The sequence below is a fragment of the Pristiophorus japonicus genome, chromosome 8 (genome assembly GCF_044704955.1).
Source record: "Pristiophorus japonicus isolate sPriJap1 chromosome 8, sPriJap1.hap1, whole genome shotgun sequence".
In the NCBI taxonomy this organism is placed as follows: Eukaryota; Metazoa; Chordata; class Chondrichthyes; family Pristiophoridae; genus Pristiophorus; species Pristiophorus japonicus.
This window is the reverse complement of record NC_091984.1, coordinates 185,440,468-185,458,246: the sequence shown is the minus strand read 5'-3', so window position 1 is coordinate 185,458,246 and position 17,779 is coordinate 185,440,468. Positions and strand designations below refer to the sequence as shown.

Sequence of the window (17,779 nt, the reverse complement as noted above, 5' to 3'; positions counted from 1 at the left end):
CTGCTGAACAGCAGAAACGATAACATTTGCTGTTTCACATACCAGCATTTGTAAGTTTTTGGTAAACTTTGTGCTCACTGTGAGGAATGAGTACTGAGAAATGAAACACATCCCTATTTTGGTCAGCCACCCAGCATCTGCTATTTCCAGGTCAGATATAGGAACTAGATGCAGAGCAAAGCTCCTCCCAACTCTTCCACAATAATGTGCCTCAGCCCCAACCTCAGTTATTCTACTTCACTAGTGCGATATATTTTTATTTAACACAACAACTTGTATTTATATAGCGCCTTTAACATAACAAAACATCCCAAGATGCTTCACAGGAGTCTTATAAAACAAAATTTGACACTGAGCCACATAGAGCAGAAAAGCTTGGTCAAAGAGATAGGTTTTAAGGAGCATTTTAAAGGAGGAAAGAGAGGAAGAGATGCAGAGAGGTTTAGAGAGGGAATTTCAGTCTTTGGGGCCTTGGCAGTAACCATCCAACCTGCATTCTCCCTGATCAAGTTTTACTTAGTGCCAAATTTGGCAGTTTTACATTTTGTGAGCCTTTGCCCACTTGGGAGCAGAAGAGATACACCAGATCAACTCCCAATTTCATTTTCATGATAGACTCTACACTTTGGAGAAGTGCAGATTATGGGTGATTTGATCAAGGTTTATTAAATGATTAAGGCAATAGATTCTATTCGTGTAAATACAAACTACACATATTTCAACTAAATAACTTAGCAAGGACCAGGGGTCATAATTTCAAGTTATGCAAGGCCAAGTCGAGGTAAGATGTCAGGAGGTGGTTCCTTTCCCAGAAAATAGTGGACTTGTGGAACCGGTGAACTCCTCTGCGGAATTGCTTCATGCAAGAAGTGGACCAGAGATCACCTCGTACAAAAGGTAGGTACTGTATGACATTAATCAGCACCAGAGTGGCCAACTTTTGATCGCCTAAAGGGGGCGGGGAGGAATTTTCCAGATTTTCGTTTCCCTAATTGACCTGGGTTTTTAAATCTGTTTTTTTGTCACTCCCAGGAGATTACATGGCTTTCGAGGGGGGTGGGGAGGGTATATATTGTAACTTTGCAAGGACCCAGCATTGCAGTTGTGCGAGACAGGCTGGATGGACCAGTGGGTCTTTTCCAGTCCATCACTGTTGATATGAATTGGATGGAGTTCACCAAACTCTTCGTACATTAAAGTTAATAAACAGATGTGGACTGGATTCAAGCCCAAGTCTCATTGGTGAAAGGCTAGTGAACTACAGTATCCAAGATCATTTGTAGAAAACGTTGCGCAAAGCACCCTGGATGATTGAGTACATAAAAGTACTGCCTGATGAAGCACTAAACCACACAGGCAAGAAGGTTCCAGGTTTCATTCCCAATCTGGGCTGACTGGAGCCAGACAAGAGTTGGAGCACCATAACTGGCCTAAAGACTAGAGAGGAGCAACATTACAATTGGCTTCAGTACTAGCAGGGCAAAAATAATCCAGCAACTCCTACTAGAAAGCACAGATGTGGACCTCGGATAAGATCAGGCTCAGTTATGATTCCTTCCAAATTCAACTGGACCACTGTTATGCGTAGTCTATGCTCACGTTTAAAAAGTAGCCATTTGATCAAGGCTGCCAATACCCATGGAATAGCATCTCAGAAAAAGTACCATCTTTAAGACAGTCAGGGTAAAAAAACTGAAGGGAAAAAAAAACACAAACTTCTTGGTGCTGATTTCAATCAGTCAGCTAAGATTTAATTGTTTGGGTTTATAAAGAAACCAATTAATTTCATGAACAGAACACAATGCATGAATCTCAGTCTGGGCTCTGACATTTGCACTGCCAAGTAATTTGCCAGATTCAACAAATAATTTAAATTCTGGAAGTGTTCAATGATCAGAGCAGGTATCCTGTTCCACTGCTGAAGAACATCTTGTTATCCAAGGACAGTATTTAACCACACTGCGCAGCAAAGACTGCACAAATGTCTGGAGTATATAAATAAGTAATTCCACCCCACCAAAAATACTTTAGGTAACAAGTTTCATTTACAAAAGTATATGAAGATCTCAACCATTTGGAATGACTGGTAAAATATGCACTTCAATTGAAGTAGTGGATCAGTGGTCTGTAGTTTTTCAATAAAATAACTCAATTTAAACAAAACCTTTCACAGTATAGTTCTAGGCACACCTGTTGTTAATTGCATTCAAAGATATTTCTTTACTAAGGGGGTAGGGGGAGCTAAGGTAGAATCTTTCAATACTTATCTTTTGCACAGTTATATCTTAATTTCCTGCTACATGTTATCTATCACTGATGAAATCATTTCCGATTTAATCAACAGATTGACTGTTAAAACAAGCAACAACCAACCCAGCAGAATACAGCCGTTTCTGCCAAAATTACATATAAAGAGAATAGTGTATTTTCTTTTTATTCGTTCCGGGATGTGGTTATTGCTGGCAAGGCCAGCATTTATTGCCTATCCCTAATTGCCCTTGAGAAAATGGTGGTAAGCTGTCTTCTTGAACCTTGTGGTGAAGGTACTCCCCACAGTGCTGTAAGGGGTGTTCCAGGATTTTGACCTAGCGTCGATGAAGGAATGACAATATATCCCCAAGTCAGGACAGTGTGTGTAACTTGGAGGGGAACTTGCAGGTGGTGGTGTTCCCATGTGCCTGCTGCCCTTGTCCTTCAAGGTGGTAGAGGTCGCAGTTTGGGAGGTGCTGTCGAAGAAGCCTTGGCGAGTTTCTGTGGAGCATCTTGTAGATGGTACACACTGCAGCCCACGGTGCGCTGGTGGTGGAGGGAGAGAATGTTGAAAATGGTAGATGGGGTGCCAATCAAGCGGGCTGCTTTGTCCTGGATGGTGTCGAGCTTTGAGTGTTGCACTCATCCAGGCAAGTGGAGAATATTCCATCACACTCCTGACTTGTGCCTTGTAAATGGTGGAAAGGTTTGGGGGAAGTCAGGAGGTGAGACACTCACTGCAGAATACCTAGCCTCTTGTTGCCACAGTATTTATGTGGCTGGTCCAGGTAATTTTCTGGTCAATGGTGACCCCCAGGATGTTGATGGTGCTAATGCCGTTGAATATCAAGGAGAGGTGGTTAGACTCTCACTTGTTGGAGATGGTCATTATCTAGCATTTAAGTGGCACGAATGTAACTTGCCACTTATCAGCCCAAGCCAGAATGTCATCCATGTTTTGCTGCATGCAAGCATGGATTGTTTCATTTTCTGAGGAGTTGCGAATGGAACTGAACACTCTGCAATCATTAGTGAAGATCCCAACTTCTGACCTATATACTTCTGGAAACTACTTACAAGCAAACCGCACTCGATGGGGTTGAACATACTCCAGCCACACATTCTTATTTACTGATTGCATAACCCAGTTTTCAGGGCAGCACATAGTAGAATGAGATGTAACGGACGTTAATCCCTGACCCTGAGATAGGATGCAGGGGAGGAAAAAGCAGCTAGACCAGGTGGAAATTAGATCTCTACCTTAAAAGAAACATTTTGGAAAAAAAAGATAGTATGCCATCAAGAATACATTATATGCAAAACATATACAACTCAACTCTTTCTGAATTACTTCCTCTCCACACAGCTGCAACCTGTAACAATTCTCACAGTCCAAATTCACTAAATGGAGTTTACAAAGATAGGCCCCTCTGACCTACTCTCTCATTCAACTGAAAAGTAGACCACAATTCCTATGGATTGGAGGGTAGTTAATGTAACCCCACTTCAAGTATATATGCAATTATATATATTTATATATATGTGTGTGTGTCTATATATATATATATATATTATATATATATAATATATAAATAGTGTGCCTATATATAAAATATATAAATGTGTGTGTGTATATGTGTGTCTATGTCTATATATATATAAAAAAATATATATTTATATATATATATATATATATATATATTATATCTCTCTGAGAGACTGTGGAGGGATGTGATCGGGGCCCAGGAGAGGCATGAGTTCGGGGCCAAGGGCAGCACGGGCCAGCTCACACTGCGATGTGTGCGCGCACTGGTTCCATGCAGCAGAGGTGGTCTCCAGTTGTCCTGGTTAACCCTTGCCACTGGATAAAGGCCAAGCTCTGTTAAGCCCGTGTGGTGGCTGGTGCAAAATTCACACACAGGCATCTTTCACCCTTCAGGATGTAGTTCAGGATCTGGAATATTAGGTCCTTCATTGAAACACCTGTGAACTCATCCTTTTTTGGCATGGAAGCAAGTCATCCTCGTTTCGAGAGACGGCCTATGATGATGATGAGACCACAATGCAGGAAAATAGAGGTTACTCTCCAAATGCCACATGATATTGCAAGCGATCACTTGTGTATAATTCAGTAAAGCGTTTCTGTACTTTGTAAATCACGGGTGTTTCAACCAGTTATGAAGTAGTCCCAAGCTATTCATTTAAAATAAGCCCCTCCATTAAAATATTGAATAGAGGAAGGTACAAATATTAAGCGCATTTCATCTGTGAACTTCACTAACAGTAATTTTTGTTAAAAATAATGAAACAATATGGAGGGAGGAAGGTTGGGTGTGCTAGCAACTTTTTCCTTCAGGGTTTGGGTTCTAATCCAACCCAAACCAATGGGATGTTTGTCCCCACTCTCTACTGACTGGAGGGTTCGACTGTGAAATAGGTCTGAGACAGTCACGACCCAGTTCCTTGAGAGCTTTGGCCCACAAATGTCCACCAATCTGGCACTAATTGACAATCTCTCTCATTCAGAGGTGTCAAAGGATGAAGAATGTGAGAAGTAGAAAAATTCATGCTGCAATAGGGACCAGCAATAAAGGTGCTTTGTTGAAGCAGATTAAAATTGGTGCTTTACTCTGCATCAAACGATGTTATATTCAATCCAAGAGTACTTAATGCTGATCCTGGGTAATAAAAGTGGAAAGTGTTTTACATTCCTCAACACTGACACTTTTCACGATGAGGGGAAAAGGCTCCAAAAAAATCCAAGCTTTTTTGAATTAAAATTTCACTAATCAACAAATGTTACAATTTAGCCACTAATATGTTAAGTTAATGACAATGCTAATCCAAGGAAACACTGGCACATCTCCAATGATGTTGCTGATGGTGAGCTGAACGATTGGAACATGGTGTGCATTAAGTTATCAGGGTCACTGAGGGCGAAGTTAACAATTTCCAGATATTTGTACGGTTGAAAGAGAGTACAAAACCATTTGACAGTCGAGCTGTGTGAAGCAATTGATATTTCTATGGCAATCTATATAGCGATCAGACAAGCATCCCATCAAATTGCCATTTAGTTATCACTGTCACTTTATACAAAACACTTCACAGCCAATTAATTATTTTTAAAGTGTAATTAAGATTTTGGCTATAAAAGAAATCTGCCATGTTGACTTAGTTGAGTACCAGCTTGGCTCTGTGAGAGGAAACTTAAAACTGATTCCCAGTGGGGAGCAGGAACAAAGAGATGAGGTGGGAGGAAGAAACTGCCAGTCCAATGGGACCTTGCTTTACAAAATTGGCTGCTGCGTTTGTCACAACATAATTGATCAGAAACTCTAGTGAATTCCTTTATGCTGGTGTGCAACGGCCACCACACATTAAAAAAATCCACGCACGGACGTCTTCCACCCTTCAAGATGTAGTTCAGGACCTGGAATATTAGGTCTATCATTGAAACACCTGTGAACTCATCCCTTTTTGGCATGGAAACAAATCATCCTCGTTTCGAGAGACTGCCTATGATGATGATGATGAAAAGCAAACAGCAATTTATATAGGAGCTCAGTTATGGTCATTTTTCTGGTGCTGGTATAGTTCATTAGATTTACTGATTCAATTTCAAAGCTTGGATTTTAAGTCAAGAGTGCTGGCCTTCTAGTGTAATACAGGTACTACAACCACTACACTGCTGCACTTCAGTGTTCCAGTCAGGCAAAATCCTGGGGTTTGTTTTCTGATCAGAGCACTGGCATCAGCCCCCTATAAGTGAATTTATAGTGGCAAAGTTAACATGCTTGTTGACTACCACAAACACTTGAAGGCTGTCAGGGTCATAACTGAAGGATATTCTGCTGTTCACTTTTCCTGATTTTGAAAGTGCCCTGCAGCATAACTAGGGTGGTTTCCCAAAAAGGAGAAACTGAACTCTTTTCAATGAATGTCTGTAGCAAATGCAGCAGGATAACTTAAAGACCAATAAAACAGCAACAATTTTCAATAATCTGAAGTAGCAAAACTTAAAAATGCACTTGGCACAAATTCAAGACCCCAATTCAGAAGTGTGGCTCCTTCATCAATTGCATGCCTAAAAACAGACAATGTGCTAGTACTATAAAGGTTCACAAAACACTTGTAACCCTGAACGGCAGGGAATTTTGTGTATTTGGCGACATTGGCAAGAAGCAGCCAAGTAAACTGCACCAAGGACATGTATCTCACAAATGTGAACCCGGTGATTATTGGATTAGAAAATAAATTACATGGAAATACCTAATTGAGAACTCACAGATGGAAGAAGTGTCTTCAGGTTACGAGCCTGACCAAAAGCAAGCTGCATTTTCACACTGTGATATCCAAAACAAAAGTTGACTTGGAATTAATGTTTTTTACAAATGTCATTAAAAGACAAAATATCTATGAAATTTGTAAGCCAATCTATAAGGTATTCTCAATTCTGTAATGATACAGAAAGAGTTTCTGCTCATGAGCAAGTTGTCTTTCAACTCACTTGTGATCTTGTATTTATAGAAATACATTTAACAGCTTTGCCTTAGATTACTTTAAAAGTCTACTTTTTTATTCTTGATCCCTTACATGCTTTATTGCACTTTGCTATTCTGTATTATCTGTCTCATATGCTACAAGGATAAAATCAAAGTAATGTTCAACTATCTAATTCAGCAATAAAAGAACAGGTTTAATTTGTCATTCAACATCAGTAGAAAGATCTGTCAGAAACTTGACTTTCCTAGATGCTTTGTTCAAGACCAACCTACCCATTACCTGACTTCATTTTAACATTGCTCTATCCATATCTGCCATTGCCAATTTTCATAATTTCTCAATCCTTTGTAATAATCATATAAACTATAATGAATTTTATAGCCTTTCAGTTCCAGCTATACGCTCAGTGGTGGTTAAGTATACAGAACATCATGGAAAGGACACGATAATATTAAGTTTATTTCAGCCACTTTTTCTGTTGTTCCCCTGCAAGCTCTTAGTTTCTCAAGTCTTTGTGCCAATTGTTGTACATTTATTTGGTTTTTTGTGCCCAGCACCATTTGTGGCAGCAATGGGTATCCCAATAGGAATCACTCCACTACCGGAGGAATTTAGAGGGAGGACTAACGGAAAGGATGCCAGTCAGGTGGGACAAGTTGTGTGTTCACTCACCAGTATCCATGCATTAGCATTTTACAGAGCCGAAAATACCTTGTTTTGGCAGATAATAAGGGGAACAGATAGGGTAGATTGAGAGGAGCTGTTTCCACTCATTGGGGATTCTGGGATTAGGGGACATAATCTAAAACTTAGAGCCAGATCTTTCAGGAGTGAAATTAGGAAACACTTCTAAACACAAAAGGGTAGTCGAAGTTTGGAACTCTCTTCTGTAAATGGCAATTGATGCTAGATCAATTATTAACTTTAAATCGGAGATTGATAGCTTTCTGTTAACCAAAGGCAGGTATATGGAGTGAGATCAAAGATCAGCCACGATCTCATTGAATGGCGGGGCAGGCTCGAGGGGCTGAATGGCCTAATCCTGTTCCTAGTTAGTGCATGCGAATACATAACATAAGAACATAAGAATTAGGAACAGGAGTAGGCCATCTAGTCCCTTGAGCCTGCTCCGCCATTCAAAAAGATCATGGCTGATCTGGCCATGGACTCAGCTCCACTTACCCGCCCGCTCCCCATAACCCTTAATTCCCTTATTGGTTAAAAATCTATCTATCTGTGATTTGAATACATTCAATGAGCTAGCCTCAACTGCTTCCTTGGGCAGAGAATTCCACAGATTCACAACCCTCTGGGAGAAGAAATTCCTTCTCAACTCGGTTTTAAATTGGCTCCCCCGTATTTTGAGGCTGTGCTCCCTAGTTCTAGTCTCCCCGACCAGTGGAAACAACCTCTCTGCCTCGATCTTGTCCATCCCTTTCATTATTTTAAATGTTTCTATAAGATCACCCCTCATCCTTCTGAACTCCAATGATTAAAGACCCAGTCTACTCAATCTATCATCATAAGGTAACCCCCTCATCTCCGGAATCAGCCTAGTGAATCGTCTCTGTACCCCCTCCAAGGCTAGTATATCCTTCCTTAAGTAAGGTGACCAAAACTGCACACAGTACTCCAGTTGTGGCCTCACCAATACCCTGTACAGTTGCAGCAGGACCTCCCTGCTTTTGTACTCCATCCCTCTCGCAATGAAGGCCAACATTCCATTCGCCTTCCTGATTACCTGCTGTACCTGCAAACTAACTTTTTGGGATTCATGCACAAGGACCTCCAGGTCCCTCTGCACTGCAGCATGTTGTAATTTCTCCCCATTCAAATAATATTTCCTTTTACTGTTTTTTTTTCCCCCCAAGGTGGATGGCCTCACATTTTCCGACATTGTATTCTATCTGCCAAACATTAGCCCATTCGCTTAACCTATCTAAATCTCTTTGCAGCCTCTCCATGTCCTCTACACAACCCGCTTTCCCACTAATCTTTGTGTCATCTGCAAATTTTGTTACACTACACTCTGTCCCCTCTTCCAGGTCATCTATGTATATTGTAAACAGTTGTGGTCCCAGCACCGATCCTTGTGGCACACCATTGACCACCGATTTCCAACCCGAAAAGGACCCATTTATCCCGACTCTGCTTTCTGTTAGCCAGCCAATTCTCTATCCATGCTAATACATTTCCTCCCAACATAAGCTGGGACAACAGTGCCAATAGCACCACTGAGATATCTGATTGCCAGCTAACTGTAATTTTGGATTAGTGACACCCGATCACAGTAAGTCATTGTTTTTAGTGGTAGGACACAAAACAAAAGCATATCAAGATGATCAACAGCCAGCATACCAGTTGGCCAAAATCATCAGAATGCCATCAACAAAATCAGTAAGCCATGTCATACCTATCTACTAATGACCATCAGTAACTACCTTCACAGGGTCCACGTCAGCAGAACGAGATAGTTGCTTCAAGGATACCTGCAGTCATCATGCACCACAGAGTCATTGGATATGCCAGTTGATATATCCAGTGATAATAACTTTCAGCTGCAGCCTGAAACTTGTTTCCACCTCCAGGCATTCTACAAATGTAGCACTTTAGCGGCCATCAAATAAAGAGTCAGCTGCCTGCAGACTTACTTATACCGAGGGTTTCTATTTCCTTCATTTTTGCTTGTCGCTTCTTAGGCCCCTCTTCCTTTGATCTTAGCAAAGACTAATCAGTGCGGTTGACTTCTGAGCCTTTCTAAATGCTTTTGGCCCCTTATTATGACACTTCCCTTTAACTGACTCTTTCCATTATGTTTCCATAACTGTGTAAATGAACTGATCGTGGAAAATTAAGTGCAAACAACACATTTCCATTTGTGTCTGTTGAAAACCCACCACTAGCCGTTCAGCTCTAAACTACACCAATACAGGCTGAAATGTTAAATAAAATCCTTATTAGATTACTTGCAAAAATCCTTTTACTTTCTAAACAGGACTAACTTGGGAAGGCAAGAATTATACTCCTCTCAAATCAGAGTAGCATCTACATATTAGGCAGCTGAAAGCTTTTCAATATCTTTCCAATGCAAAAGATCAAAAGATAGGATGGAATTTCAAAAGAAATGAAACCCACAACATAAGGCTGGATCAAGAATGATGCAACAAACTGCAAGGACTGAAGGACCAACAGCTCAAAAATAAGCCACCAGCTCAACACTCAAACACAACAAAATCTCTGCATGTTCCAGCAGCTAAGTGCAATCAGTCTGCAAACACGATGGGCCCAAGTTTCGGGCCGTGCCTAGAACGGCGCGGCCCCGACCTGGACGCCCGTTTTTCGCGCCACAAAGTGCGCCTAAAAAAAACTTCCAGATTCTCCGGCTCCCTGCTGGTCCTCTTGAGCCGGGCGCGGCGGAGTACGAGCTGTAAGGGGCGGAGCTAGGTCCCTGTGCTGAAAACAGTGCCGGGACCTCTGCACACATGCGCTACAGTGGGCGCGCATGTGCAGTAGCTCCAGGCGCCCAAAACTGTGTGGGAGGGGCCCGAAGCACACAGCCCCTAGCCCTGGCCGAATGGCCTCACTGGGGCTGCGCGCATAAGGCTCCTCCCACACCCAGCTCCTGCTTCCTCCCGACCCGATTCGACTCCCCCTTCCCCCCCCCACCCCCCCCGGACCGGACCCGCACTCCCCCTCCCCCACCCAACCTGACCTCCCTCTCCCCCCGACCTGAACCGACCTCCCTCCCACCACCCCCCCCCCCCCCCGACCCGACCCCCCCACCGGACCAGACCCAACCCAACCTGACCTCCCTCCCCCCGTCCCCGACATGAACCGACCCGCGCTCCCTCCCTACCCGACCTCCATCCTCTCTCCCCCCGCCCCCCCCGACCCGTGCTCCCGACCGCCGCCCCCCCACCCCCGGACCGGACCTGACCCGACCCCAGACCCGACCCGACCTACCTGTAAATCTGGTGCTGGGGACGGGCCCTGCCGAAGTCTTGGGGACGGGCCCTGCCGAAGTCTTGGGCCCGGCCCGTTCAGCCTCCCCTCCCCCCCTCCCTTCTCCTTTCCCCCCCCCCCCATTCCCCTCTCCCCTCTCCCCCTCACTTCTCCTCTCCTTCCCCTCTCCCCCCCACTTCTCCTCTCCCCCCCCACTTCTCCTCTCCCCCTGCCCCCCCCTCCTCTCCCCCTGCCCCCCCCTCGCTGTCAGAAACACAGACACTGAAAGACAGAGAGTGAGAGACACACACACACACACAGAGATAGAGACACTGGAGGGGGGGGGGGGGGGGATATCCCAGCACGCTGTTGGAGGGCTCCCGGTGCTGCAGTCGGTAAGTAGAAAATGTTTTATTTATTGATTTAAAATTTTTTTTAATTCTTATTAGTTTTTTTTGATTGATTTTTTGGTTGATTTATTGATGTTGTTATCATTTATTATTGATGATGGCTCTTTATTTGTAAAACTGAAGTGTTTAATATCTGTAAACTTCCCTTTAAACCCCGCCCCCCCCATTTCCTATGCCTGATTTGTAACCTATGCCTGATTTTCTAAAGTGTAGGCAAGATTTTTGAGAGAGTACAAAAATCTTCACTTACTCCATTCTAAGTTAGTTTGGAGTAAGTTTTCACTGCCGAAACTTTGAAAACAGGTGTAAGTGGCCGGACACGCCCCCTTTTGAAAAAAAAATTCTGTTCCAAAGTGAAACTGTTCTAACTGACTAGAACTGGAGCAAACTAAATGCCGAGAATTTGAATTTCTAAGATACTCCGTTCTACACCAGTTGCTCCAAAAAATCAGGAACAACTGAGGCCGAAACTTGGGCCCGATGTTTCCCATTGGTCTGAATACAATGCAGCAGAATTCATTCACTGAGTCTGTGACCAATCACACTCCCACATATTGCTAAATTAACTGATCTTGATCCAGTAGACCAGTGTTAATTTCATCACGATTACTGTATTTGTAATTATAACATATACGTGCTGATGAACATTTGATAAGCTTGCTACTATCCCGTGGCATTCCAATTCTGTGACATTTAACAAATGCACCTAAATCAATACTACAGTACCACTAAGTGACACACATTCACGCTGGAGTGCAAATTACAATCCATAAATGCGCAGTGACGCATGGCGGGTGCCACTTCAATTAGCCACCAAATGTCAAGTTGAATTTGCTGGATATTGTCGAAAAAAATCAGTTCAAGTAAGTGACTAAACTTTATTTTCTGAAGTCATGACGAGACAATCAGAAGTTTTACATAATAACCAGATTTATCTGTAACGGGCAAAAACAATTTAAAGGTTTTTTTTTTAAAATGAAATGCGATAATCATAGAACATAACAAATAGGAGCAGGACTAGGCCACCTGCCCCCTCGAGCCTGCTCCGCCATTTAATAAGATCATGGCTGATCTGATCATGGACTCAGCTCCACTTCCTTGCCCTCTCCCCATAACCCTTTATTCCCCTATAGCTCAAAAATCTGTCTATCTCCGTCTTAAATATATTCAATGACCCAGCCCCTTATTCTGAGACTATGTCCCCGAGTTTTAGTTTCCACTAGGAGTGTAAATATCGTCTCTGTATCCACCCTGTCTAGCCCCCTCATTATTTAACGTTTCGATAAAATCACCTCTCATTCTTCTGAACTCCAATGAGTATAGGCCCAACCTACCTTCATACATCAACCCCCTCAACTCCGGAATCAACCTCGTGAACCTTCTCTGAACAGCCTCCAATGCAAGTAGATGCTTCCTTAAATAACCAAAACTGTACGCAGTACTCCAGGTGTGGCCTCACCAATACCATGTACAGTTGTAGCAGGACTTCTCTGCTTTTATACTCTATCCCCCTTGCAATAAAGGCCAACTTTCCATTTGCTTTCCTGATTAATTGCTGCACCTGCATACTCACTTTTTTTTTCATGCACCAGGACCCCAGGTCCCTCTGTACTGCAGCACTTTGCAATGATTCACCATTTAAATTATAATTTGCTTTTCTATTTTTCCTGCCAAAGTGGATAACCTCACACTTTCCCACATTATACTCCATCTACCAATTTTTTGCCCACTCACTTAGCCTGTCTATAGCCCTTTGCAGATTTTGTGTGTCCTCCTCACAATTTGCTTTCCCACCCATTTTTGTGTTATCAGCAAACTTGGCTACATTACACTCGGTCCCTTCATCTAAGTCATTAATATAGATTGTAAATATTTGAGGCTCCAGCACTGATCCCTGCGGCACCCCACTAGTTACTGTTTGCCAATCGGAAAATGACCCATTAATCCCGACTCTGTTTTCTGTTAGTTAGCCAATCCTTTATCCATGCTAATATATTACTCCCAACCCCGTGAACTTTTATCTTGTGCAGTAACCTTTTATGTGGCACCTTGTCGAATGGCTTCTGGAAATCCAAATAAACCACATCCAATGGCTCCCCTTTATCCATCCTTCTTGTTACATCCTCAAAGAACTCCAGCAAATTTGTCAAACAGGATTTCCCTTTCATAAAATCATGCTGTCTCTGCTTAATTGAATTATGCTTTTCCAAATGTCTGCTACTGCTTCCTTAATAATGGACTCCAGCATTTTCCCAACGACAGACGTTAGGCTAACTGTTTCCTGTTTTTTGTCTGCTTCCTTTTTTAAAAAAAAGGGGCATTACATTTGCTGGGACCGCCCCAGAATCCAGGGAATTTTGGTAGATCACGACCAATGCATCCATTATCTCCGCAGCCACTTCTTTTAAGACCCTAGGATATAAGCCATCAGGTCCAGGGGACTTGGCTGCCTTTAGTCCCATTATTTTACTGAGAACTACTTCTTTAGTAATTGTATTAAGTTACTCCCTCTCTATAGCCCCTTGATTATCCATTATTGGGATATTTTTAGTGTCTTCTACCGTGAAGACCAATACAAAATATTTGTTCAATGTCTCTGCCATTTCTCTGTTCTCCATTATTAATTCCCTAGTCTCATCCTCTAGGGGACCAACATTTACTTTAGCCTCTCTTTTCCTTTTTATGTATCTGTAGAAACTCTTACTATCCGTTTTTATATTTCGTCCTAGTTTACTCTCATAATCTATCTTCCCTCTCTCTATCATCATTTTTTTTTAGTCGTTCCTAGCTGGCTTTTAAAAGTTTCCCAATCCTCTGGCCTCCCACCAGTCTTGGCCACATTGTATGCCCTAGTTTTAAATTTGATACCATCCCTTATTTCCTTAGCCAGCCACAGATGGTTACCCCTTCTCTTACAGTCTTTGCTTCTCATTGGGATATATTTTTGCTGTGAGTTATGAAATATCTTCTTAAATGTCTGCCCCTGCTCATCAACCGTCCCATACTTTAATCTATTTTCCCAGTCCACTTTAGCCAACTCTGCCCTCATACCTTTGTTGTCTCCTTTATTTAAGCTTTGGATACTGGTTTGAGATCCAACCTTCTCACCCTCCAACTGAATTTGAAATTCAACCATGTTATGGTCACATTCCTAGAGGATCCTTTACTACAAGATCATTTATTAATCCTGAAGAATGGTTGCAGGACAGAAGGCGGCCATTCGGCCCGTCGAGCCCATGCCGACTCTCACCTAGTCCCACTCCCCATAAAATTTCTACGTTTGTAAAAGCTAGCCAATGTCTCATACAGGGACTATTATGAGTGAATCTGAAAAAAACTGCCATATCTCTGGCTCACAGCATTTCCACCCAAAGCTTCCTTTCATCACTAGGCTTGCTGATTTACATTGCGAATAAGTGACTGTAAACTAAAGAGTTCTTTCCTCTCATCGCCAGAAAACCAGCCAGTCAGTACAAACGCATCCTCAACTATCACAGGATTAACACAGAAAATAATCTTCAGATAGTTCCGCAGCACAGCTTAGAAAGGAAAGATTCTAAACCATAGGATTGAAAGCAGCTAATCAAATTATCTAGGAGCTCATTTAGACTATTCAGCACCAGGACAGCAACGAGCAGATTTTAGCCACCAAGTCCAGCAATTCTACTAAAAGAACAGAACTTAGTGTATGCTTCTATTTTATTTGAATTCTCTCTCCTGAAGATGCTGACTCATGACAACCTTCCAGTACTTTCTTCCCATGTGACCTTGACAGCAATTGTCAGCAGCTTATTCCCTCATCGGAGGCATTAAGGCCAAACCTGACTTTAACCTCATCCAACATTTACAAGCATGTATTTTCCAGTAGCAACAACTGCATAGCAATCAGGAGCAGATTTTCCCTCCCCTCTATCACAGCCAGGAGCAAACTGTTGCTCCAGCTGAGAACAGCTAACTCAACACAGATCAGCAATTGAACCATGATACCTTCCTAGCCTCAATATCACTCAGTATCACACCAGGAAGTGTAGTTAACCACTGAGTTAATGCATGGTGCAGCCTTTTTATACACTAATTCATTTGATGCTGACTCAATGGTTAAACAGTGACGTAGGCTGAGAATCACTTGTACCTTTCACTCACAATCTTAACATTTGTGGAGGAAATGCTACATTTGTGTGCTCAAATATGTAAAATAAAGAGACACTGCTGTGTGCTGATCCATCTTTAACTGCCATTGAGTGAGCTTGTTTTAAAAAAATAGCTAGAAAAAGGCAAAAGGATAGTTGGTTCTTTTCAAATATGCAAATATAAATAGCACTACAACAGGTCACAAGCTTGTTTTAATTTGGCAGGTTTTGTACTTGTACTACAGCCAGCATGTATGGTTATTGGTGCATAATCACCTTTTCCAAGGTTATCGCATCACTGATGCAAATTTCAACAGCAATGCATATTTGACTGTTTTGGACTGATTTTTTGGCACTGTGCCATGTTAGCAATAATTAGCACTGTATGCAGATTACAGCAAAGGAGAAAAAACTGCACCAGCTAAGTAATCAAGAACTTCACACCCTTTTTCATAAGACACTTACCAAAGTGTGCAGCTGTCGATAGAACTCGAGGATGTACTGTTATTCTGCACATGCGGTTTGCTTTTCTACTTGCTCAAATGTTCATTTCTCACATCACCAGCAGTCTGCACCATTATGCATAAACAATGGGGCTTTTGGCAACGCTTATGACCTTTAAAATATTAGGCATGTGACGGTGGTGCACACAATTTAAATTCTGTCTAATAGCGAGAGGGGGCGAGGAAGGACATGCAACAGCAATCACTACAATAATTCATACACTTTCAATCATTAAATTAGTAAACCACTTCCCAACAGTGAGCATTATACAGATATCACTATACTGATGGCAAGTTAATTGTCACTATGCAGTAATGCAAAGGCAATTAATTGTCACTATGCAGTGATGTAAATATGAAAACCAGGTTACTTTGAAGAGTTGACTGTGGATAATATTAGCTCCCTGTTTTAATCTTAATTTCCACACTCAAGTGCTTGCAACGATCCTACCCTGAGTTATCAAACAATTAAATAGTTCAGTTTCTTCCACACCAACGTAGGTATCTACTAAAACTTACTGTATGCATGACTGGGTTTCCAGTTCAGGACATCCATTTATCAGACAACCTCATTTGGAGATTTAACTCCAAAAAAAAACATTTGTTTTGAAAAGGGCTGGGGAGGGAGGGAGGTGGGAGTCGCTGGCTAAGTCAAAACTGGACATCTCCCTTTTCATCACCAACTATCCCGCTGTCACAGGGAATCATTAATTCAGAGCTGAATAGATTAAGCAGCGTGCTTCCTTCAATGGAAGTTAATTAAAACGAATCATTAACAACCCATCAAGGAGTATCTTAAATTTACCTAAATGGCTGGAACTACAACTAGATTATAACCCACTTCCCCTCCAATTCTGATGGGGGTCATCGCGTCTGGCCTAAACTGCCAAACATGTCGCGACCGGCCGGCTGGACACCCCTATCCCCACACCTCTACCCTACCCCCAGCTGCCAGGGTGAAGTAGACGCTTACAGTCGGTGGCATTCTGTAGGCACAACACGTTGAGCGGGTTGATACAGTCCTTCTGCAGCAGCTCGGCCTCGGTGACGGGGGTCAGCCCCTCGGGCTCCGGGTTCTTCCTGCTCTTCATCCTGTTGAGCACGCTGCCGCCCTGCTTCTTCATCTCTTTGCCGTCCGTCTGGCTGTCCGACTTACTCATCTCAGCGGCGATCCAGACGCTGCGGCCGGGGGAAGGGAGGGGAGGGGGGGAGGAGGAGTGCGAGCAAACTTCAAACAGCCGACGAGCAAATCCTCCGGCTTTCTCCCGCCGTCCTTGCCCTGCCAGTCGCGCACCCGCTCGGTTCCTTCTTGTTGACCAGCGGCCCCGGGAGCTTCAGTTCACCGCCGCCGCCGCCGATTTCAAAATGGCGGCCGGTCGGTAAGACTCGGTATCTATGGAGAGGCGGCGCTGGGGTCAGCAAGGGGTCACTGCCAGCCAATCAGGCGCCGCCCCGGGTTCAGCTCACAGCAGCTTGGTGCTGGGTGCACTGGGCAACTTGCACATTGCATCTCCTCAGCACTGCTGCCTGTCAAGTGTGGGCATTATTCTTTCCCTGTTTCCTATTAAGATAAGTCCTTTCTGATGAAAGGTCATCGACTGAAACGTTAACTCTGTTTCTCTTCCCACAGATGCTGAAAAGTGGATTAGGCTGGATAGCCTTTTGTTGGCCGGCACGGACACGATGGGCCGAAATGGTCTCATTCCGTGCTGTAAATTTCTATGATCTGTCCTCTCTTATCATCCAATTTCTATCATTCCTTTATAAGATCCTCAAACATATTATTACCTCCTAGCTCAGTGCCCTCTGGTTGAGTTCCTTCAATACAGCTTCAACTTATGTCACAGCACTGAGACTGGCCTGGCCAAATTCACAAATGGCAGCCTCTGTTACTGTGCTACATTCTTGTTCCTTGCCCTCCTTGATGTTTCTGTAACATTTAACATGTTTGATCATGCTTATATCAAAAACCAGTGTTAGGTGTGGCTCAGTGGGTAGGACACTCACTTCTGTGTCAGAAGATTGTGGTTTCAAATCC

The 17,779-nt window shown here is 42.9% G+C and overlaps 1 protein-coding gene across 1 annotated transcript in view; it reads right to left on the bottom strand.

The window, feature by feature from the left end:
* The window catches only part of unc119b (unc-119 lipid binding chaperone B), a 56,358-nt gene extending 39,251 nt beyond the window's left edge, over positions 1-17,107 (bottom strand). The window contains exon 1 of the mRNA XM_070887672.1: positions 16,715-17,107. Within this exon, the coding sequence (XP_070743773.1) occupies positions 16,715-16,901 (187 nt within the window). The 5' untranslated portion in view covers positions 16,902-17,107. The remainder of the gene's footprint in view (positions 1-16,714) is intronic.
* Between the last annotated feature and the right edge of the window lie 672 nt (positions 17,108-17,779).